The sequence below is a fragment of the Scardinius erythrophthalmus genome (genome assembly GCF_964197995.2).
Source record: "Scardinius erythrophthalmus genome assembly, chromosome: 9".
Classification (NCBI taxonomy): Eukaryota; Metazoa; Chordata; class Actinopteri; order Cypriniformes; family Leuciscidae; genus Scardinius; species Scardinius erythrophthalmus.
Genome location: NC_138229.1, coordinates 28,652,993 through 28,676,979, shown reverse-complemented (window position 1 = coordinate 28,676,979; position 23,987 = coordinate 28,652,993). Strand labels below are relative to the sequence as shown.

The following is a 23,987-nucleotide window of genomic DNA, read 5'->3' as shown; positions in this document are numbered from 1 at the left end:
CACACACACACACACACACACATATATATATATATATATATATATATATATATATATATATATATATATATTGTTGTAGGCTAATATTGTTGAGTAATTTTACTTCGGATGAGACATCTGTAAGCAGAAATATAAATGTTATATTATATAAATGATATAGCCTACATGCAATTTGTTTTGGTAGGATTTAAAAAAAAATTATATTATTTTATTTGATTATTTTTATGTATTTTTATTTAAAGCACTTTGAATTAAAAATTGTAATAAAATGTGCTATATAGAAATTAACTTACGTGACTAAAAATGACTTAGGCCTACAGCTTTTATGACCTTTTTATAATGTCCTTTATTGTTTGTTGCTTAACTTAAATACAAGGGTTGTCAAAAGAAATGTAACTTTTTTGTTATTCTGCATTAGGATTTTAGGTTAAAATTGATTTGATTGTATGTGGGAATCTGTATATTTAAGTGCTTTTTGCCTTGTGTTTACCTGTTTTCATAATGTGATTGTGTGGAGTTTGGGAAAAAAATACACATGATTTGATGTTGAACAATAATTAAGATTAAAAATATGAATTAGAACAGAGAAATATAGTAACAACCAACGATATAAATTGAAACGAATCATTATATTATGCATAGTATTATTCACTACACTTTAATTTTATCATTGTGAAAATGTTTTTTTTTTTTTTTTTACATTGTTGTGTTTCTCCTCCTGATCACTGGGCGCCAGTGTGGAGCTCAACTACCGTACATTCCTTACAGAAAACAACCGCGAATGAAAAGCACGCGTGTGAATGATAACCAGAGAAAAATAATACGCGTTGTGATAAATATAGGCCGGTTTTATTCTCAAAATGGTTCGTAAATTGAAATTTCACGAGCAGAAACTTTTGAAGAAAGTTGATTTTATTAACTGGGAGGTTGACAACAATTTACACGAGGTTAAAATATTGAGGAGATATCATATTGAGAAGAGGGAAGATTACACCAAGTAAGTAAGAACTTAACAGTAACTTACATATAGTAAATATGTATTTAAAACACATGTTCATTCGTATTTTAGAGGAGACCGTTGATAGTGTCTGTCTTCAGTCAAAAACATGACTTATGAATCTAATACGTTTATGATTTCTCTGTAGATACAACAAACTTAGTCGAAATATCAGAGAACTGGCACAGAAAATACGGGACTTGGACGAAAAAGATGGCTTCAGAGCTCAAAGTACAAGCACTTTCCTGGAAAAACTGTAAGTTTGGGAACTTCTGGATGTTTAGTGGGTGCCTCGTTGTAATTAAGCTGCAGTCATCATATCTGAAGATCGTGTGTGTGTGTGTGTGTTTCTCTTTTGCAGTTACAGTATCGGTTTGATTCCCACCAAACAGAATCTCTCCCTTGCAAATGAAGTGTCTGCATCTGCATTCTGCAGGTAAGATGCACTGCAACATTTGATCTTAGAAATTACAGTTGTATAGAAACAGTGCAACAGTGTGTACAGCAAATCTAAACCAATGAGGGGGGAAAAACAAGAACACAAAATTAAACAGGTCAAATTCGAGTTTATAAAATAGTTTTATAGTTTTCTGCCAGTTCAAATTTGTCATTTTTCCATGTTTGCTGTTGTTTTCTTTAGGAGACGGCTTCCCACAATCATGCTGAAACTGCGTATGGCTCCAAGCCTAAAGACGGCCACGACCTTCATCGAGCAGGGCCGTATCCTTCAGTTAGAAATAACACTTAACTGTGTATATTATGTGTACTTAAAGCTACACTGTTTAGGATTTTCTCCCATCTAGTGGTGAAATTGTTTATGACTACCAACTGAATATTACTTTCTAGCCCCTCCCATTCTGAGGGCGTTTTAACTCCTACGGTGGCCGTATTATTTCAAATCTGCCGGCAGTCGCGAGTAATCTCCCCCTCGCATTCGTCATGGTGCCACTGAGTGTAAAAACGCAAAAATCGAACCTTGAATTTCCAGGTATGTCCCTCTTTGGCTAATGTATTTTCAAGATGGAGGCTGCCGCCATTCGAGCGACTCGCTCGTATGTATTCTGAATGGCAGATTCTACGCTTACGACAATACTTGATTAGTTGGTTGAAGTAATTACACATTAATGAGCACATATCATTTTGAAAGAACAAAGTGTTTTTTGCTAAGAATCAACTTAAAAAATTACACAGTGTAGCTTTTATATTCTTAAAGTCCACTTGTAGTCAATCATTTTATCCCTTAAAACTGATCTTTGATCATCAAAATGACATATTTATGTTTTTTCCTGTGAAAAAAAACTTTCCTCATGCCTTAAAATAGCTTGAATGTAACTCTTACACCCTTGCTTCATTTATTATACGCGGAGCAATGAATATGCAAATTAGCCCCGCCTCCACTCACTCACACCAGCGCAGAATACCTGATCCATTCGCTCAACTTTACTGTAAACGCTGTACAATGGCAAGTGGAAATACTACAGGGTGGGCCATTTATATGGATACACCGTAATAACAGGGGAATGGTTGGTGATATTAAAGTCCTGTTTGTGGCACATTAGTATATGTGAGGGGGCAAACTCCTCAAGATGGGTGGTGACCATGGTGGCCATTTAGAAGTCGGCCATCTTGGATACAACTTTTGTTTTTTCAATAGGAAGAGGGCCATGTGACACATCAAACTTATTGGTAATGTCACAAGAAAAACAATGGTGTGCTTGGTTTCAACGTAACTTTATTCGTTCATGAGTTATTTACAAGTTTCTGACCACTTATAAAATGTGTTCAATGTGCTGCCCATTGTGTTGGATTGTCAATGCAACCCTGTTCTCCCACTCTTCACACACTGATAGCAACACCGCAGGAGAAATGCCAGCACAGGCATCCAGTATCCGTAGTTTCAGGTGCTGCACATCTCGTATCTTCACACCATAGACAATTGCCTTCAGATGACCCCAAAGATAAAAGTCTAAGGGGGTCAGATCGGGAGACCTTGGGGGCCATTCAGTGTGTGAAGAGTGGGAGAACAGGGTTGCATTGACAATCCAACACAATGGGCAGCACATTGAACACATTTTATAAGTGGTCAGAAACTTGTAAATAACTCATGAACGAATAAAGTTACGTTGAAACCAAGCACACCATTGTTTTTCTTGTGACATTACCAATAAGTTTGATGTGTCACATGGCCCTCTTCCTATTGAAAAAACAAAAGTTGTATCCAAGATGGCCGACTTCTAAATGGCCACCATGGTCACCACCCATCTTGAGGAGTTTGCCCCCTCACATATACTAATGTGCCACAAACAGGACTTTAATATCACCAACCATTCCCATGTTATTACGGTGTATCCATATAAATGGCCCACCCTGTAGTTTAATTCAGCCAAATATGTTTGAACCAGAAACTGATTCTGAAGAAGAAGCGGGAGAGTGAAGTATACAGGCTCGTCTACAAGTCGATGTATCAGAATGCTAATCTGTTTTATGTATCGCTCTTTACAATGTCGGACACGTAACGGTAATTAATATGATTAGCCTTTTGCTTGACTACTTTATCACACAGCTAATAATGTCTTGCTAATGTTACACACACCATGTTCCCGTTCGCCATCTCGGAGTCAGACAGCTGCCTTCTAAAACTCATCAGAAACGCTCTGAACAACTCAAACGTCAGTGGAGAAACGCATATAGTTCATCATAACATCGTAATATACATCATATACATAATTCACCCACTATATTGCTAAATGAACTATATTTTTCATATAAACAGAAAAATATACCGGGATAACCTGGCTTCTCTTGAGACTCCCCTGCTTTAGAGCGGTCATAGTTAATGATATGCCGAAGTCCGCCCGCATGTTGACCTGATTGGTTACAAGGTACTATTGTGACGTAGAGAACAGCTCTGATTTCAAACCGTGTTTTTGAGAATGTCTTTGGTTCACTGCAGTTTTAAAGAGAAAATACTCAGCAATGGTGTTGACTTGTGAATTTGCAATTGGTTTGTCTTAAAGCATAGACATATAAACAACATTAAAAGCTTGATTTTTCATCACAGGGGGACTTCAAGTGTTGTAGTGTTTTAGTATATAGAAGTTTGTTTCTGACTCGCAGTAAAACATTCAATCAATCAGAATTGCGAGTTTATAAACCATTCTCGCAATTGTGAGAAAAAAGTCGTAATTAACTTATTCCATGGCAGAATGAAAAAAACAATTGTGAGATGTAAACACTTAATTCTGAAGGGAAAAGTCAGGATAAACTCACAATTACCAGTTTATAGGGAGATATAAACTTGTAATTGTAATCAAGCTTCCATACAAATTATTTGTTCATGGTCATTTCTTTCACTTTTGTATAATTACATTTACTTGATCCCTGAATATACTGGATGTTTGTCTCATATTAAGCTGTAATCGTGAAGAAAATGAATTTGCTTAATTGTCTCCGTAAAATTCTTCTTGACTGAGCAACAGATATTCGTGTTGGGCCTGAGATTGTCACTGATCCTGCGTTTCTTGTAAGCAGGTTAGTAATGAAAACCCTCAATACATCTTTTTTTTCTGATGCCCATGAAGAAATAAAAATCACACGTTTAATTTTAACATATTGACATTTATGAGTCTACAGCAACTGAAATCTATTTTATTATTTATTTATTTACAACTGCAGTTATTTTATTGTGAACTATTGTTACAGGAGTATGGAAGACTTCATCACATGGGTGGACTCATCCAAGATCAAGCAACATGTCATGGACTACAATGAGGAGGTATGTGGAAGAATATATGGAGCCTCATCCTGTAGAGTTTATACATTACTGTACAAAAGTTTGGCCTCGATAATTTTTTGTTTTTTAATGTTTTTGAAGGCAGCATTTTATTTGCCTAAAAACACAGTAAAAAGTAATATTCTGAAATATTGTTACATTTAAAATAACTTTTCTTTTGTAAAATATTTTTAAAATGTAATTACAAACGTAATACTTTTCTTCAGGATTCTTTAATGAATAGAAAGTTCAAAAGAACAGAATTTATTTGAAGTAGAAATCTTTCTTTTTTTTTACATTGCATATGTACATTTGATCAATTTAACGTGTCCTCGTTGAACATTAGCATTCACTTCCTTTTTTAAATCCTACTAACCCTAAACTTTTGAACATTACTGTACACAAAGCTTCTCCTTAATCAAATGAATTCAGGAAAAATATTTTCATAATTGATAAATCCCTCCCTGTATGGACTGTTCTCTAAAATGTAATTGTTTAAATATAGTGCATCATATAAGCAACAGGAGAATCTGGACTTTCTGATAAGAAATGGTTAATCTAAAACAATCGTTTTTAATTTAACTTCACGCTAATTTAACTTCACAATTTTGTGTTTGTTCTTTCAGCGGGATGACTTCGACCTCGTGGTCTAAACCTCCATCTATAAATCTGGATTTCAAACAGAGCTGGGTAATGCTTTGAGCAGCTGTTATTTTGTGATTCATTAAAAACAAATGTATATATTTATACCCTGTCAGACATCAGTGACCATTTATCATCTTTGAAACATGTTAAGTGAATGAATGCATTTAAGTGAATTATTTGTAAACAATAAACCATTACAATTATTTTGTCTACATTTACTCTGGCGTTCTTAGAAAACCACCTTCACATTTTACAAATGAATCCCTAATTAAAAATATTTTTGACACAGTGGGGCACTTACTGTAAAATGTTCCCAACAAAGATGCTTAATTGTTTCACCACCAGGTACAGATAAACACCACATATACTTTGCATAGCTCTGTTATGAACATACTGAAGACATACAAGGTAACAAGTACATCATTAACACCTTCCACTGATTATAAATAAAGCAAGGTACAAAGACAACAGCATCATTATGACCTTGACAAAAGCAACATTCAGTGTCTCAAACAGACACAACCTTAAGGCCGGAACAGACTCTTTGACGTCTGAACCATTTTTGTGAGTGAGACCCTGAGAATTTCTGCCTGAATTTGTCATGCATATTCACAGCCACCAGAAGCGCACATACACGATGAGTGTGATCAAAATGACAGCGCCGGCAGCCACTTTAGCATAGGTGGAGCGTGTGTTGAGATATTTGGCATCGCTGCGGTACTTCTTAGACAGGCTGGACAGGTTACTAGCTTTGGAATCCAAGGCTGCAGAAAGATGAGGCAGAAAACACACTTTAATGGTATGTAAACAAACGGAGAAGAATATATAATGGTTTTACAAATACAAATAGTATTTTGAGACTGAAGCAGGATGCGAAACGTGTTCTCTCACCTGATAGGGCTTCTCCACGCTGAAGCACTTCCTCTATATTAGCGACCATGATCCTCTGGACGTCGTGTAACTCTGAATTGACGCTGCCCAGATTTCTTCGTGCTCTGCCGTCGACGTATAACTTTTTGGTTTTCTGAATGTACGTGTCTGGAGACAAATGGGAATCATTTGGTCCATAAGGTCAACTAACTCATTTGCCATGTAGGGGACATTTTTTCAGTAAAAAGTGCATACTACAAAGACGGCGCGCTTAAGTAACCAGCGGTTAATGGTCTTACACTGCCAATAGTTTATACACTACTGTTCAAAAGTTTGGGGTCAGCAAGATTTTTAAATGAAAGAAGTCTCATATGCTCTCCAAGGCTGCATTTATGTAAAACTGTAATATTGTGAGCTATTAAAATAGCGGTTTTCTATTTTAATACATTTTAAAATGTAATTTAATTCAGCATCATTACTCCAGTCTTCAGTGTCACATGATCCTTCAGAAATCATTCTGACCGAATGCTTAAGAAACATTTCTTATTATCAATGTTGAAAAAAGTTGTGCTGCTTAATATTTTAGTGGAAACCGTGATATATATATATTTTTTCAAGACTTTTTGATGAATAGAAAGTTCAAAAGAACAGCATTTATTTAAAATAGAAATATTTTGTAACTTTTCTGTCACATTATGCTGAACAAAATTAAATTTCTTTTAAAAAATCTTACCGTCTCAAAGTCTCCGTTGTCAATTGTCTCCCTTAAAACTAATCTTTGATCACCAAAATGACATTACATTTTTTTCCTTGATTTTGAAAAAAATCTTCATGCCTTAAAATAGCTTGAATTTAACTCTACACCCTCGCCTCATTTAGTGTATGTGGTTCTATGAATATGCAAATTAGCCCCGCCTCCACTCACTCACAGCTCAGAGATCCACTCGTTGACGATCACACGTTGACCTGATTGGTTCAAGGTATGTGACGTCAGAAACACCAGCGATTTCAAACAGTGTTTTTGAGACCGTGTCTTTTTTTCACTGCAGTTTTAAGGGGAAAATACTCAGCAATGCTGTTGACTTATGAATTTGCACATGGTTTGTCTTAAAGCAAATTAAAAACACCACATACACATATAAACGACATTAAAAACTTGATTTTCACCACAGAGGGACTTTAACTGTTGAACCGTAGTGTATATAAACCTTGAGCGAGTCAAATCATACAGTCTAATTGCACTGATATAAATGAGATGTTTCTCACCAAATTCAATAAAAAAGTACGGCCGTGACACTGACAGGACCTTTGCCCCATACTGCTCACTGAATTCCCTCTCCAGCTCCTCCAGATAGCCAAACACTAGTTTCTTGGGGAAAGCTGCTTCACATAAGGCCAAGTAACACACTCCCTTCTCAATCACATAGCTGGAAAACAAGAGGGGTTTATGAAGTATGACGTCATCCAGAATCAAAAACAAACTCTGTGCTTGTCTATCAGATTTAGGCAAAATTCTGAATTTGAAAATTGGCCTCCTTTCAGGTTTACAAGTCAATCCACGGGATGCTGAATTTGATCTTAGTTCCACAGATTTGGCAGCAAAAAATCGTAACACTTTAAGATGAGGTTTCATTTGTTAAAGGGTAATTAGTTCACCCAAAGATTGTATGGATTAGTTTTACAATCTTTTTATGAACTTTCTGATGCGTCGATGTGTCACTTGCATATTTGTCAATGGAGGGACAGAAAGCTCTCAGATTTCATTATAAAAAAAAAAAAAAAAAAAAATCTTAATTTGTGTTCCAAAGATGAACGAAAGTGTTATGGGGTTGGAACAACACGATCGTGAGTAAATAATGACAATTTTCATTTTTGGGTGAACTATCCCTTTAACATTAAATAAATTATGACCAATACTTCAAAAGCATTTATTAATCTTAGCTAGTTATAATCTCAACATTTATTAAGACATGTTTAAGATCAAAAGTTATATCTGTTAACATTAGTTAATGAACTGTGACCTAGCGTGAATATGAACATTTTCAAAGGTAAATAAATGCTGTAGAAATACATTTACTCAATTGTTAGTTCGTGTTAGTTAAAGCGTTAACTAATGAGACCTAATTGTTTTGTTAGTGTTACCCAAAAAATCAAATACTTCAAATGTCAACCATATCTGCATATTTATTGTGAAACTTCTCAAAACTGACTAATGATTTTTGTCCATTTACACAGCATTCTTTCCAGATAACCTTAAAAAAGTTAAAATTGACAAAATCGGAATCTATTTATTAGCTATATATTGATGTTTGGACAAATAAATACTTTAGAGTACATAAGAGAAATAATTAGGTGTATGGTTCACAAAATATGAATTTATTAAATACTGTATATTTATTAAATACTAATAATATGATTTCTGGAAATAGCCAGTGTAAAACAGCATACAGTATTTATGTTATTCAATTCTAACTGAAATATGACAGCAATTTTTATTTATTTCATTCCATTTTAATTCTATTTCCTTGAATTAGAACTACAATTCTGCATCATGTTTATTAGCTCAGTTCGAGTGTTAATTCAGCAAGCACCTGGTTGGTGTGTGTGTGTGTGTGTGTGTGTGTGTGTGTGTGTGTGTGTGTGTGTGTGTGTGTGTGTGTGTGTGTGTGTGTGTGTGTGTGTGTGTGTGTGTGTGTGTGTGTGTGTGTGTGTGTGTGTGTGTGTGTGTGTGTGTGTGTGTGTGTGTGTGTGTGTGTGTGTGTGTGTGTGTGTGTGTGTGTGTGTGTGTGTGTGTGTGTGTGTGTGTGTGGGCACTTACTGGAAGCTCATGGCACCGGCCTCTAAAGTGCAGCGTGCAGGACTCTGCTCGTTGAGTTTTCGGCAAAGCTGCTTGGCTTGACTCTGATACTTCTGTAAGTCTCGGCCAGACTGTAGAGATCATTACGTTAGTAACTTAAATGCCTTGTGTAAAAGTAGTCGGCTATACAATCTCAATGGCAAAAGAAAACAGCAATAACAACAAAGACTCGGTAAGTAACGTTAACACACTTCTGAATGTATCCCCTCATTTACATCATACTAAAACGTTCTGTATTTTAACTTCGTCCGGATTTTAACGTTTGTTGTGCTGACGGGTTCATTCATACCTGCTCGTCTTCTTGCATAGATGCAGCAAGTGGCAGACTGTCGGCGACTCGAACAATCATCGTCTGCAACACCATTTTTGCGGTTGTCTTCACGCTTGAACTTCAGTCTATTTTAAAGTGAAGCAATTTATTTGACTGGTTGGCATAAAGTGACACATTTGAACTAACAGCAGAGTTCAGATGAGTTGGCCGGAAGAGGGTGTGTTACCTCAAATTCTTTCCGGATCTCGCATTCCAAAAGTCCCGATATTAATGCCGGAAAACAGCAACCCTAGAAAATTGGATCCTAGAAAAATATATAGGCAAGTAATAAAGAAACAAACAATAATAAAAGGATGTATTTTGATAATATGTTTAAATTGTTAGGATTTTTGTGCCCAACAGAGATGTAACCATATGGAGAAGGGGGAAAGAAATCCCTGTTTGGATTTAAATAGTCAAATGCTTAAAAGTATGATTGGATCATTATTGCAGTGATTATGATATTTCTAGCATTTTATATGTTTATATCTTCTAAACCTAATTGATGGAGTGTGTAGCTTATAATTTCTTAAACAACCACATAGGAAGACTTTACAAAGTGTTGGAACTCTTGCATTGTCAATAAAAGATCTTGACCAAAAAATGACGCACCTCTTGATGGAAATCATAATTTTTGGTGAATTTGGTGAAAACAACATGAAAGCATGGATCCATGCCTTGTATCAACAGTTCAGGCTGCTGGTGTTGGTTTAATGGTGTTGGTCCCATAAATCCTGATGTACTCATCATTACATCATAAGAAGAATGGTGTCTACGCTAATATTAGTTATTCCAAGGTTTACCGCAGTCCGTTGGATCCAGGCCGTATCCAGATCTGATGAAGGACCTGCGCCTGGACCCGACGACAACTCAGTCCTGTAGTGTCAACTAGTCTCTCCCCAGTGAAGGCCTCCTTCCCTTACCTTTACCTCTGTACAGATAAAACATTGTCAAAATGATTCCAGTTCACATGGATACGCGGAAGCGACAAAAAAATCTATATTATGAATTTTTAAGGCCAGACAAGTCATTTGTTGAGGTCAATTTGTAAAGAAAGACTACACGCCTGTGCACATATATTTTCAAACGTGCATACCTACAGACTAAACACGAAATAGCGGTTTCACAGATTCGCGTTTTCGAAGTTTACGCAGAGATGATAACTTTTTCAAAAATGTTCAATGCTTGCACCTTGGAACCTATTTCAAGGCTTGCGTTCTCGAGCCACCAGGCACTGTTTTGTGCAAACGGGTGGGCCGGAGCGCGTTAAGGGTGTCGTTGTAAGCATAAGTTAATAACTAGTGATCTTTGCAACGGATGTGAATCAATTAAAACTAACTTTAACTGGACAATAACTTTATTCTAGAGCTGCTGTAAAGCCAAACAATCTCTGTTACTTTAATTTCCTATTATCACTGTAAGCTGCTTTGAAACAATCTATATTGTTAAAGGCTCTATATAAATGAAGATGACTTGACTTGACTAATGGTGTGGAGGATATTTTCTTGGCACACTTTGGGTCCCTCAGACAGTACCAACTGAGCATTGTTTAAACACCACAGCCTTCCTGAGTATTGTTGCTGACCATCTCCATCTCTTTATGACCACAGTGTTTCCATCTTCTGATGGCCACTTCCACAGGATAACACACACGTCACAAAACTCACATCATCTCAAACTGGTTTCTTGAACATGACAGTGAGTCACTAAACTCTCCACAGTCACCAGATCTCAATCCAATAGAGCAGCTTTGGGATGTGGAGGAACGGGAGATTCTCATCATGGATGTGCAGCCGACAAATCTGCAGAAACTGAGTGATGATTTCATGTCAATATGGACCAAGATCTCAGAGGAATGTTTTCAGCACCTTGTTGAATCTATGCCACGAAGAATAAAGGAAGTTCTGGAGGGCAAAATAGCAGTGTGTGTGTTTATATACAGCTATATGTGTGTATGTATGTACTTTTAGGAGAAGGGCTCTGACAACGATGCCATGCAAAGTGATAGAGCATAATTTAGGAATCATAAACAACCAAATTGGCTTGTGTGTTGATATGCGTTACACGCCACAGTGGATTAACGGGTTAATTTCAAACCCACACACATATACAAAGTATATATATATGGGCTTAGATCAGTCTCAAGGTTTCAACCAATTATTCACGTCTGTGGACTGAGTCTTAAAATTATATTTAAATATTGTTTAATTTGCTATCTGTTGAACAAACAGTTACAGTATGGCTATTATAATATTTTTTACAGGTTTACAGTATAAAGCACAGGTTTAGAGTTTTATAAAATAATTATTTGAATATAGCCTAATGCTTGGTTTAGTTTTCAAAAACAATAAATATAGTCGTTTGGTTACTAAATCTGCTTTTGTGAATATACAACTTGGAAGGTATCAGTAAAAGATTAACCATAAAGTATTTTTCATAAATAAAGAAAAGTGTTGGGTCATAAATGTACAAAAGTCTTTAAAACATATTTTATAAATGAACCGTCCCACAAGATATGTCACACACATATATTTTAAGTCTTTTAAACCCGTTTTTAATATGTTTTTGTATTCCATCAATCAAGTCATCCGTTGAACTAATCGCGCTCGACTGCTTCTGTCTGTGCACACTGGTCGTGTCGCTCGACGATTCTGTTTCTGTATCGATTATTCGCGGCTGTGGGCTGATCTGAATTGAGCTGGTCCCGCTTGAGCGCTTTTTTCCTGATCACGAATAGCGCTATTAAACTCTGCATCTGCACTGAAGGTAAGATTAGCTGCATAAAGTGTTTTATCATGCCCTTACCCCATTCTGTGTTCATAATGAACAGAATTCGAGTCAAATGTGCCTTTGCGTCGCGACCATTGTTGTTGTCCTGTTCTAGTGAACATTACCAACGAAACATATCGCATCCGATTTGCTCTAATGTGCGTCAATAACAGCTTGTAGCTGTAAGCGATGGTGGCGATCTGCAGTGGATGCGCAGCTAGTTTAATGGCTTTTTGTTTATGGTTTCGTTATGAAGTGTTTATTATTATGCACATTCGCTACTAGGCCACATTGCTCGTTTGCTACAAGATGCAATGTTAGTTTTGAAAGAAAAAAAAAGGTCACGGTGCGCTCTGCTCTATGATGAATATTATTAATAATTCTGCTGTTAGTTGATATTTTCTTGCACAAACGCGTCGCGCTGTACAGGATCAGCGCTTGGGAACAGTTGTCACTTGTTCTGGAGCTCTGTGGTTTGTACGTGGTGTGAGTTAACGGTTCTGCTCTCACCTCGGAGAGCGATTAGTTCTGCCTCATTGGATTGGCTGCCGCTGCTTGCAGCTCTTTTGATGCCACACAAGGGCCCTTTATGCGCGAGCGAGGCTCCAGCTGGACCTGCTGCATGCGTGCCCTGATTGGATAATTCTCATGCACAAGAAATGACGTCTTCGAATTATAAAAGTCTGCTCTTTACAAGACCAATTTTTTTTAATCACATTAATATGTATACATGACCCCTTTTAAAGAATATATTCAGATTTTTTATTTATTTAATTTAGTTGTGTGTGTGTGTGTGTGTGTGTGTGTGTGTGTGTGTGTGTATATATAATTATATATATATGTATAATTATATATATATATGTGTGTATATATATAATATATATGAATATATATATATATATATATATATATATATATATATATATATATATATATATATATGAATATATGTATATATATATATATGAATATATGTATGTATATATATATATATATGAATGTGTATATATATATATATATATATATGAATATATGTATGTGTATATATATATATATATATATATTCATATATATATATATGAATATATGTATATATATATATATATATATATATATATATATATATACATACATATATTCATATATATATATATATATATATATATATATATATACAGTACCAGTCAAAAGTTTGGAAACGTTACTATTTTTAATGTTTTTGAAAGAAGTCTCTTATGCTCATTAAGCCTGCAGTAAAAAAAAATAATAATAATATTATGAAATATTATTACAATTTAAAATAATGGTTCTCTTTTTAAATATACTTTAAAATGTAATTTATTTTTGTTATGCAAAGCTGAATTTTCATCAGCAAGTACTCCAGTCTTTGGTGTCTTATGATCCTTCAGAAATCATTCTGATAAATCATTCAGATAAATTTTAAAATATATTAAAAAAGAGAACCATTATTTTAAGGAGTTTTCCAGTTTAACGTAATGGCGTTTCAGTTCCTCAACCAAGTTGTGTAGCCCCTTTTAGTCACTTGTTAGCAACCACGTTTTCATCGGTGGGGTATTTTATGTCATAGAAAACAAGAAAATATCTTGAGCTTGTGTTAACTTAACCACAGACTTTATTTCAGGCATTTAACCAGAAACTCGTTCAAAAAAAACCCTGGCTTCAGGACAATGCAGCCTAAAATACAGAAATACCAGGTTTCCAGGTTTAGTACTCATACAGCACTCTATTGGGCATTTCAGTTTCTCCCATTCATTGTAATATCAGTGGTTCATCTCAGCTATATACAGTCTCTGGTTAAGCTCACTTGAATTTTTTTTAGATCATTAGACATGATCTAAAAGGAAACTGGTTTATTTACCTTGGAAACCTGCCTGAAACCAGTTTAGGAGGAAACCTTAATACATAGAAACAATGTTTAGCCTAGTCATTGAATGACTCTCTGGTTGTCAACTGTACATAGTTTATGTGGTTAACTGCACCTGTGCTTACATGCAATGACATCATACTTTTTTTGTGTGTGTGGCTTAGTGTCCAAAACTTGTATAAATCTGTATAGGAATTGTTTTATTACCCCAAATATCAGCTATTATAATAGAATATGCGGAATCTCGGAATCCAGTCACCATTTTATTTGTGAAAACTATCATCATATACACACAGAAACTCTGAGGTCTTCACTACAACCCGCCAATATAAAAGTTTGGTTTTTAACTTAAAGAAATTGTGACAGGAATATATTACTATTGTACAGTAGAGGAGGGTACTTCTCAAAGTAACCATACTTTTTTCAAAGGAATAATCAAAAAAATGTCTTCCATGTTTTAATTTGAACAGTAAACCTCTGTTGTTCAGAGCTTTAAAATCATGCTTTAAAATTTAACACCAATTTCTGTAATCAAGTTAAAGTTTTATGAATTTACTTGATTATACACGCTTCTTGATTATTAAGACTTAATGTAACCATTAAAACTAAAAACAGAATTTGGAAAAAATTAAACATTTCATAGGGCTTTTTATTTTATTTTTTTATTTCGCTTAATTAGACTTGCCTTTTGATTGCTTATAAAAATTTATATAACCATTAAAACAGTATCCAGAAAAAATCAAATGGAATCCAGAAAAAGTTGAATTTTGAACAAAAATTCAACAAAATTTGCAGAAAAATTGAGCACATGAAACCTCATACTTGTTTATGCTCTGTGCGCTTAATCTTCACAAACCTTTTTTCCTTATCAGTTCATCCCACCGTTTCTACTCTCTTTCTTCATTTCTAATGACATGCAATCTGACCTGAGATCAGGCCTCGCTCTTTGCACATAAACTACACAGACGTTACTCGCTGATGTCCAAACACACCAACGTCCACTGCTGAGGCCAGTGTCCTATTAACCCAAATTCATATCAGCTGCTCAGCACGGAGGAAACATAAATGTGACGCACCCAGATATGAAGGTTAAGTTCAGTGTATATCAGTACAGACTAAGCTCTATGTAGACTATGTAGATTGCTTTATTTGCTGCAGTTCTGTGCGAGCTCATACCTGTATCTGTTGTGTCAGGTGCAGTCGAGAGTGCCATGCAGGAAGGAGAGGAGAGGAAGTGAGGCGATGGGCTGCACCTCAGCCAAGCAGTTGTCATCTGTACCCAGTGATGAAGAGGGCCGGGGTAAGGCCTACAGCAACGGAGATGCCTTCTCCGGTCAGTGTCCCAGCTGTGCTCCCATCTTCATGTTATAATAATCTATACGATATTTATGGAGCCAGAGACAGAGTTGAATTTAATTCAAAATTCCTGACTCTGAATTGACTGTATATTGATTGAGGTAGCGAACCGAACCGTAGTGACGCTGAAGACTGAGGTAATGGCTGCTGAAAATTCAGCTTTACTATTACGGGAATAAATAACATGAATTTAATTGTAATAATATTTCACAATATTACAGTTTTTAATGTATTGTTTCTGTATAAAATGAGCAAATGCAGCATTGGGGAGCGTAAGAGACATCTTTCAAAAACATTAAAAGTTGTTTTATGTTGTTTATACATCTACATGTTGTACTTCATCTAACTAAATTATAATTATTGTAATTGTAACTAAATGTTGACAACATTTCTACTGCTGCTGTAAATTGATGAGCAAAAAACCGTCAGAAAAAACCCAAGTGGTATATATTTAAATCTCTTGGTGGGGAATGCAGTAAATTACTAGGCAGTTTTTACATTCCTATTAGTGTAAGTAGTGATTTAGCTGGTGCTTTTTACCAAAGTGAATTACAGTTGTGCTATTATAGAGACAATCCCCTCTGGAGGAACCTGGATTTAACTGCCCTTGAAACAGTGATCACAGGCTATGCCTTGTTCTTGTGGGGCTTGAACTCTATATAAAATAAAAATGTACTAAATTTACTTTTTTTAGTTCCTGGTTTTATTGGACATGATCCATTAGGTCCCAACAAAGTATGTCTTGTGGATCTGTTATCCATAATCCACTACAAACGTACATTTTGGTCCCATCCTACGTTTTTGTTGAATATCCTGAAAAGTCAATTAATTACTTAAGTAAAATGGATTAAGAATCCTGTTTCCAGTTGACTCTTTCTGTGTTGTAGATGAGTATAAACTGAAAGGAGTTGAGAAGGTGAAGTACATGCATGGAGAAGAGGAGCGGGCGAACTCACGAAACCAAGAGAACTTGGTAAAGATTGATACATCCTATATATACATATGATACATTATGTATCTCCTCATAATCATTTTAACTTCCTGGAGAACATTTATTTTTCTTCTTGTATGTGTTTCAGGAAAAGAGCACACTTTTGCACAAGGGCAGGCATAAAGATGCCACCGGAAATGGTAATAAGATAAGGTGAGTTTGTGTTTGGTTTCAGCTCTTGAGTATTAAGAATTCAGCAATAGAGAGAAGACGACCAATGAGATGTTCACCAAGCCTTGACTGTTCCTCAGTATCCACTCTTCAGAGAGCCAGCAGGAGTTCTTCAAGATGCTGGATGAGAAGATTGAAAAGGTATGTGATATAGCATCACTCATACTTAGGGTGAGGGGCCATTTAGGGAAGCCCCTAAAGCCCAAAGTATACTTTTTACATGTTCACTAGGGCAGGGGTAGGCATGTTCGGTCCTAGAGAGCCAAACTCTGCCTCCTTTGACTTGAGGAGAGGTCTGCTATTACTTTTCTAAAGGCCAATTCACACTGTACAGACAGGTCGGTCGGGATTTGTCGGATCAGTGCGTTACCCTGTCTGATTGCCATTGGACGGTGCATGTTTTTGCCTATTCAACATGATGAATCTGCGTTTGTCGGGTCGTGAAATGTCTGAGAATTGACGTTCTGTAATCTGGTGATTGTCCACGTTGGTCTGTCAGTGAAGTGCGAAATGGTCTTAAGTGATTTGATGAACGATTTTTGCCAAAGGCACCAGAATATCATATAGAGACTTTGAGATGGGTTATTTTAAATAAGCGCTAACAACCACATAGTCATCAGAACAGAACACCGTACACCGTGTCTTTACTCGGCGCAGAAATAGCCTGAGGCCATCTACACTAGATGTGTCAAAGTGACTGTTGCAAATCCATTTGTCCTTTGTATCAGAAGTAGCAAGCACATGGAGTATGTCAGAAATAGAACGAGGCATCAGTTTGCTGTTGGGAATTTGTCACGTCGCACTACATCCAGCGTAGACAGTGTTATATTATAAGGGGTTCTGTAGTCTTTTGTCACTTTGCGTCGCTCGCATCCGGCGTTGTAGTTGCGAGAACATTTGAAAATCTAGCCTGTCTTTATTTGCCATTTATTCAGAGGTACTTTTACTTTTACAGGGACGGGACTACTGCTCGGAGGACGAGGATATGACATAGCATGCCGAGACGTTTGATTCGGGCCAACATTGAGTCAATCCTGTCCCAAAGTTCCTTACCACTCCTTTTCATGCCTCCTTACCCAACGGGTACTAATCTTCAAGAGCGTGGGGTTAAGTGACTTTCAGCCCTTGTTATTCACTCCGTTTACAGTCCACACTCTCCCAAATGTCTTACAGGTCAGTATTTGAGACTCTTGAGGACTAGTATTTAAACGGTAGGGGGGCACAGAAAGGCCATGGTTAAGGAGACTCGGGATTTGGCCCAAGTTTTGAATGGGAAAGCCATTTTCAGACTGTTCCTCGATCCCTTGCCTTACACTACCCATAAGCCTTCTCCTACTCATAGACTACATTCAGTGGAGAGAGCCATGCAGAGAATCCTGGATTTCACGCTCCCTTTGACACGGACACTACACGTGGTGGACCAGCGGTGGAGATGATATCTCCTAAGGAGGACTTACTTACTGAGAGACTTGCGTGATTCTGTCCATGCTGTTGAGACACAGGAAGTGAAAGAATATGGACAGAAACACAAGGCCATTTCTAGCATTCCAGTTTTTTTTTTTTTTTTTATTATGTGAGCAAGTATTTTTTCACCCACAGTGTTTTATGTACGTGTCTTTTTGACCTTTTTATTTGAGTTGTTACAACGCTCAGGACAGCAGTGCTGTATGTATCATCACTAGATTTGTTGTTGGATGAGAGCAGTGCAGTTCCTTCAGGGCCGGTCTTGAGGACATGTTGGACAGTGGAGATAGATCACAGCATCTAGCCATGTTTAGAGACGCCAGTTACAGTATCTTAAGGTCATGTAGTTTGCAGATACTCATTTTGTTCTATATTACAGGAAGATGTCATACGTTCTCTTGACATTTATATTCACTTTTCTTTAGTTGTAAACCAGTACAAGTTTCAAAACCAGCCTTCAGAAAGTTTTACACAGATAAGTTTTATTATCAGGAAGTGCTTCTTCCTTTTACAGTACGACAGTAACTTGCCATAGCCTTAAGCACACAGTGTTTTCTTTTCTGATATGAGAGACAGCAGTAAGCCATTAATTTCTGTATTTTCACACTAAAGTGAATATTACCCCACATGTATGCTTAGGTTCTCTATGTACCTACCACAGTCGGGCCAAACATTAATGCCAAAAATGCAGTAAATGTGATGCAGAGTGAAAGAATGAATAAATAAATACACATTGACCAACTAAGCAAGGACAAGCAATGGAAACTGGTTTATTGATGTATTTTCCAGCTCTGTATTGTTAATGTTAAAAGTGTCATTTACTCACATTGATAGAGCAAATACATGGAGCAAATCAAATATGGTAAACAGAAGCTGAACCGAGCTTGCTTGATGTACTAGAACAAAGCTCAGAGGTTCTTGCATGTTAAAGGGATAGTTCACCCTAAAATGGAAATTCTGTCATCATTTACTCACCCTCATGTTGTTCCAAACCTGCATAAAAGATATTTTGAAGAATCTCTGGTTGATGAACCCCATTGACTTCCATATCATTTTTTCCCCATAATACTGAAGTCAATGGGGCCTTGAGCCTGTTTGTTTACCAATATTCTTCAAAATATCTCCTTTAGCGTTCAGCAGAAGAAATAAACTTATACAGGGTTGGAACAACTGAGTAAATGATGACAGAATTTAAATTTTTGGTGAACTATCCCTTTAAGCAAGTACGATTGAGCTTCCGTTTAGCATATTTGATGAGCTCGATGTATGTGTTGATCAATGTTTATATGTGAATAAAATACTACATTTATAAATGATCACGTCTCTTCAGAAGATTTGGATTAAACCCCTTGATTCATACAGATTACTTTTTTTACGTCTGAACTTTTGAGCGTCAAAGTTTTGGTGGAATGGACTTTCAATGAAGACAGAAATCTATCAGGTTTCTGCTTGAGTTTGGAAGATGAACAAGTCTTCTGGATTTGGAATGACAGGGTGAGTAAATGAAGATGGTTTCAACAATAAAAACAATTTATTTTGCAGCTTTCTCTGTTTGATTTTTTTGGGAATTATGAAATGTGTAATTTTGCACATCTGTCATTTCAAGTATTTGAGTAAAAAAGAAAAAGCAGCTCATTGGTGTTGTCTAAGTGTAATACTGCAATAAGTTGTCTTATATGTCCAAATATGGTCCGTTCCTTAGATTATCTTATCAATTCAGTCTCTCTTCAAGGACAATACAAGTTCATAAATGCATTTAAACCAGCCTGCTTCAGTCATAATACTACCCAATCCAATCAGATCACAATCTGCCTGGGTGCTCATTTCACGTCTGTAACCTCCGTTTGCGATGCTGTCGGCGGCCTTGGTCTTGGATGTCCACTGGAGGGTCAGGGGTCAGAAGGCCATCACACAGCCTCTGGTACACCAGACTGGAGTCAGAAGCCACTGCACACAAGAGCATCGGGACACCTCTGTCCAATATAGTCCGCAACCTATAAAGATTCAATTGTCACATTTATTAAAGCATAATAATCTGATTAAGTGATGAGGTTTATAAAGCAGTCAAGTGTATTCCTGAAGTTTCTGGTCTTTACCTGAAACTATCTTAACACCTTATGATTGATAAATCTTTATATATTTCTTGTTAGTGATATGAGATGTCCATGCATCTTAAAATGGAAAATCTATAAATCAAAGTGTCATTATTTATTTATGTTTGTAAATGCTATGAATAAAAGTTATTATAAAGCATTACCTTTAAAAATAAGTAAAATGTACCTTTTAAGAAATGGGAGTTGGTTCTCAACCAACAGCGTGAGGCAAGGCGTGTGGCTACCTGTTTGTTCGACCAATAGCAGACAGGAAGTCTTAATTCCATTTTGTGTCGCTTCTAGGGGCCGTGTAAATCTCTTAACAGCTTGTGGTGGGAGAAACTACGCCTTTTGAAACAATCAATTGAGCAACTGTTTCGAAGCGCTCGAAAGACCACGTGCTGACAGTAGCTGCTGGTCAAAATGGTGTAAATGCAATGAAAACTAATATGTAACATCAAAATATGTAATAATAATCATATACTTAAATATAAAAAAGCATTCTTTTATTAATCTTTTTTTGTGTTATTAGGCAGGTCCTGGCAAACTAGGTCAATTAGAAGCAATTAAACATGCACCTTTTTGTATTATATAGCCTACACATAAGCATTAAAATTCAATAAATTAATTAAAAATTAAACCACATTATAAACACTTGATCACTGGTTCGCCAAACCAACACCATCTAGCAGAGTACGGTCCAATCGGAATTATGAAATGTTTCGAAACCAAGGTTCGTGACTTGCGAATTTGATACAACCCAGCAAACAGAGGCCACGTCCGAAATCGCATACTCTCTTGAGTAGATACTTATTTTGAATAAGTAATTACTTCACGACCACTAAAAAAAAGTATGTTCTATTTAGTGTGTAGTATGAATGTAATCCGGATGTACAACATTCGCCATGTTGTCATTATCATGTGACCTAGCAGTACGTTGCTTTAATGCCATTTACAAATCCTCTCCCGTGGCCTCATGGGATAGTAAAGTGTCCATCATATGCACGCTTCAGAATCTCACCGGGAGTAGTAGGTCATCCGGGTACTTTTTGCCTAAATCCAGTAAATTCGGACATAATTCTTTTGTCACATTTCGCATACTATAGTAGGGAAGTATGCGATTTCAGATGCAGCCAGAATGTTTCCTCCAATGCTCACATATGGTTACCATTTTTATTGGAACCAAATAAGAAAATTCCAGGAACGTTATATTTTTGGTAACGAAAAGCTAACCTTTCCAGAATGTTGCAGGGAGTTTTTTGTTTTGTTTGTGACAACCCAAATGAAACCTATACAGAACACCCCCTAATGGTTATTTTTAGGTTTGGTTTTATAACCAAAAATGAACCTTCCCACAACATTGCCATGGAGGTTTTATTTTTGACCACCTCAAGGGGAATTGTTAGCTGGGAGTGATTTTGAAGCAAGAGATGTTTTTGAAGCGCCCTTCAGGACTTCCAGACGAAGAGCTGCTTAGTAATGACAGTATTACAGTAAGTGTCTCCTACTCTCTGTGTTTGATGGATCTGTGTGAAGGCAGAGGGTAGATCATCTGAACTGCTTCTCCTTCCTTCTCTCGACCCTCCAGCAGAACCGCCTGTAACTCTGGCCAGGAAACTCCAACCACCTCCTTCCATTTACGCACTTCAAAAGGGAAAGACAAAAAAAAGGTTATTTAGTCTCTTTTCTATATTCCTAACTAACTACTATGATTTTTCCTCACCCTCCGTCAGTTCCATGTACACCAGGAAAGCAGCATATACTTGAGCACTGTCACCGACATCTAAATGCATCAGGTCTTGGTACTAAAGAGGAGAACAAATGAAATGTCACTTGTCCAAACATGCAGTGCGTCAATTTATCATAACCGGAATGTGACTGGCTCTTACGACGGCGTGCTGCTGGATCCAGTTCGGGGGATCTGCTCGATTTGCTTCGTCCATCAAACCTTCCTCCTGCATTTTTCCATAAACCGCAAATGTAATCAATGCATATAACAAAACGTGTGTTTTCAGATTTACCACGTGCACATACAATCGTCTTCACTCGTAAATTACGACTAACTGCGATAACATGTCTTATGAATATTAAGTACGTTGCTTTGTAACTTTACTGGAGCGTCCAATCACGTGAGGAAGTTAATATTCATGAGGCAATATCAGAGACGTCCATTCGCCAGCTGACTGGCGTTTACATACTATCGTCTGCCGTGTTCTAGTAGTAAACTATCCGTCCTAAATAGTGTTTATGTCCGAAAAAGAAGATAGCTGTCTCGTTAGTCAGTGACTTAATAGTTTTTTCACGGACGTCTGCTTTCAGACCACCTTTAAAATCTCCTTGCTTCCCTGCTACCACGTGTACAGCCTGATAAGTTAGCAACAAGCTTCAGATTGTTATTGTCCTGTCTTTAATTGCGTCCGTGTAGAAAACACTACAGTATCTCAATGGGCCCACATTAAGTCACTTTAATTTGAGGAGGAATCTTTAATATTTAGTCATCTAAAGATTGTACTGTATCTGTCTGTCTATCGATCTATTTATTTATCTATCTGTCTTAAGCAGTCAAACATACAAGTATCCTTTCAAATTCTTTATTCACTTTACAAAAGAACTGCCTGCTTGACAATAACAACAACCGACTTATAAGTACTGTATGCCTGTAGCCAGAGGTGGACGAAGTACACAACTTCCTTACTTGAGTGAAAGTATGGATACTACTGGTCAAATATTGCTCCGTTACAAGTAAAAGTTGTAAAGACCTATTTTTACTTAAGTAAAAGTACAGAAGTCCTCTTTTTTAAAGTATTTAAGTATCAAAAGTAAAAAGTAAATGTCAATGCATTGTTTTATTATTGTTGCATTGTTGTATGTAATACTTAAAGTACCGTATGCCTCTGAATCTATGCCTGCATACCTACCCTCATGTCAATATCAGATTTATTTCTAGAACACAGTTCCAGTAGTGGGACTGAATGTGAGATTGAATAAATGCACTCAATAATGTCCACAATGGTTTCGGACACCCAAATGGCTGTTCCCTTAAATAGTGCCCTATTCAAAGTTTTTTGGCTTTTATTATGAATATGTTAGCCTTACTGTTATCTATAAGCTAGCTAGTGTGCACCAAAACAATGACAAAATACACATTTAGAAAACCAAACCCAACGTTGAAATTGAAAATCATGTTTACGTCAGAATCCAATGTCAGATTGATGTTGATCTCCAACGTTGGACAGACGTTGTATTGTGGTTGAAAATGAAAATCGGGTTGACGTCAGAAACCAACATCAGTCGGGTTCTGACGTTAACCCGACTTTTATTTTCAATCAATATCCAACGTCAATCTGATGTCGGGTTCTGATGTCAATCAGATGCAGGGTTCTGACGTCAACCCAACTTTCATTTCCAACCAAAATGCAACCCTTGCAACCAAAATCATCCACTGACTGATGTTACTTTCTACTCAAGGACCTTGACAGATTTGTAGTGGAGTAAAAAGTACGACATTTGTCTTTCAAATGTAGTGAAGTTAAAGTAAAAAATTTCCAGAAAAAATAATACTCAAGTAAAGTACAGATACTCAAAAAGTGTACTTAAGTACAGTACTCAAGTAAATGCACTTTGTTACTGTCCACCTCTGCCTGTAGCTTATAAAAATAAACTACTTAAATTCTTGTACTTACAATGGTCCACACTCCACATACAAAATAGGCCTATAGCTATACTCTAGAAGACATTTATATCAGAAATATTTCAAGTCTGTGTTGTTTATCTTATCTCTTTGGTACAGTGAATTAATCCACACAT

The 23,987-nt window shown here is 36.5% G+C and overlaps 4 protein-coding genes across 9 annotated transcripts; 2 read left to right on the top strand and 2 right to left on the bottom strand.

The window, feature by feature from the left end:
• The first annotated feature begins 718 nt into the window (after window positions 1-718).
• Window positions 719-5,627, top strand: imp3 (IMP U3 small nucleolar ribonucleoprotein 3). Of its 2 annotated transcripts, none has more exons than XM_081374905.1 (7): window positions 719-997; window positions 1,146-1,253; window positions 1,359-1,433; window positions 1,638-1,717; window positions 4,477-4,528; window positions 4,700-4,772; window positions 5,396-5,627. In XM_081374905.1, the coding sequence occupies exons 1-7, from the start codon at window positions 861-863 to the stop codon at window positions 5,420-5,422; spliced, it is 552 nt and encodes a 183-aa protein (XP_081231031.1). In that variant the 5' UTR covers window positions 719-860; the 3' UTR covers window positions 5,423-5,627. The 2 variants fall into 2 exon arrangements, 1 of the variants encoding a protein (XP_081231031.1); XR_014030809.1 differs by having other exon boundaries at window positions 765-997; window positions 1,638-2,285; window positions 3,371-4,528; window positions 5,396-5,534.
• On the bottom strand, window positions 5,005-12,802 carry sec22ba (SEC22 homolog B, vesicle trafficking protein a). The gene is made up of 8 exons (XM_081374904.1): window positions 12,731-12,802; window positions 10,255-10,382; window positions 9,639-9,716; window positions 9,431-9,537; window positions 9,103-9,212; window positions 7,551-7,711; window positions 6,306-6,452; window positions 5,005-6,178 (listed from the first exon to the last, which is right to left on the bottom strand). The coding sequence occupies exons 4-8, from the start codon at window positions 9,503-9,505 to the stop codon at window positions 6,024-6,026; spliced, it is 648 nt and encodes a 215-aa protein (XP_081231030.1). The 5' UTR covers window positions 9,506-9,537; window positions 9,639-9,716; window positions 10,255-10,382; window positions 12,731-12,802; the 3' UTR covers window positions 5,005-6,023.
• On the top strand, window positions 12,105-19,702 carry LOC308696329 (uncharacterized protein C1orf21 homolog). 4 transcript variants are annotated; one of them, XM_081374909.1, is made up of 7 exons: window positions 12,105-12,217; window positions 14,978-15,193; window positions 15,300-15,405; window positions 16,349-16,434; window positions 16,541-16,605; window positions 16,704-16,764; window positions 17,579-19,627. In XM_081374909.1, the coding sequence occupies exons 2-7, from the start codon at window positions 15,188-15,190 to the stop codon at window positions 17,615-17,617; spliced, it is 363 nt and encodes a 120-aa protein (XP_081231035.1). In that variant the 5' UTR covers window positions 12,105-12,217; window positions 14,978-15,187; the 3' UTR covers window positions 17,618-19,627. The 4 variants fall into 4 exon arrangements, with proteins under 4 accessions (XP_081231035.1, XP_081231034.1, XP_081231036.1 ...); XM_081374908.1 differs by having other exon boundaries at window positions 15,300-15,438; XM_081374910.1 differs by lacking the exon at window positions 14,978-15,193 and having other exon boundaries at window positions 15,300-15,438; window positions 17,579-19,702.
• Window positions 18,833-22,585, bottom strand: tsen15 (TSEN15 tRNA splicing endonuclease subunit). Of its 2 annotated transcripts, XM_081374907.1 has the most exons (5): window positions 22,505-22,585; window positions 22,070-22,135; window positions 21,904-21,985; window positions 21,689-21,824; window positions 18,833-20,081 (listed from the first exon to the last, which is right to left on the bottom strand). In XM_081374907.1, exons 2-5 carry the CDS (start codon window positions 22,121-22,123, stop codon window positions 19,913-19,915), a joined length of 441 nt encoding a protein of 146 aa, XP_081231033.1. In that variant the 5' UTR covers window positions 22,124-22,135; window positions 22,505-22,585; the 3' UTR covers window positions 18,833-19,912. The 2 variants fall into 2 exon arrangements, with proteins under 2 accessions (XP_081231033.1, XP_081231032.1); XM_081374906.1 differs by lacking the exon at window positions 22,505-22,585 and having other exon boundaries at window positions 22,070-22,273.
• Window positions 22,586-23,987: the final 1,402 nt, after the last annotated feature.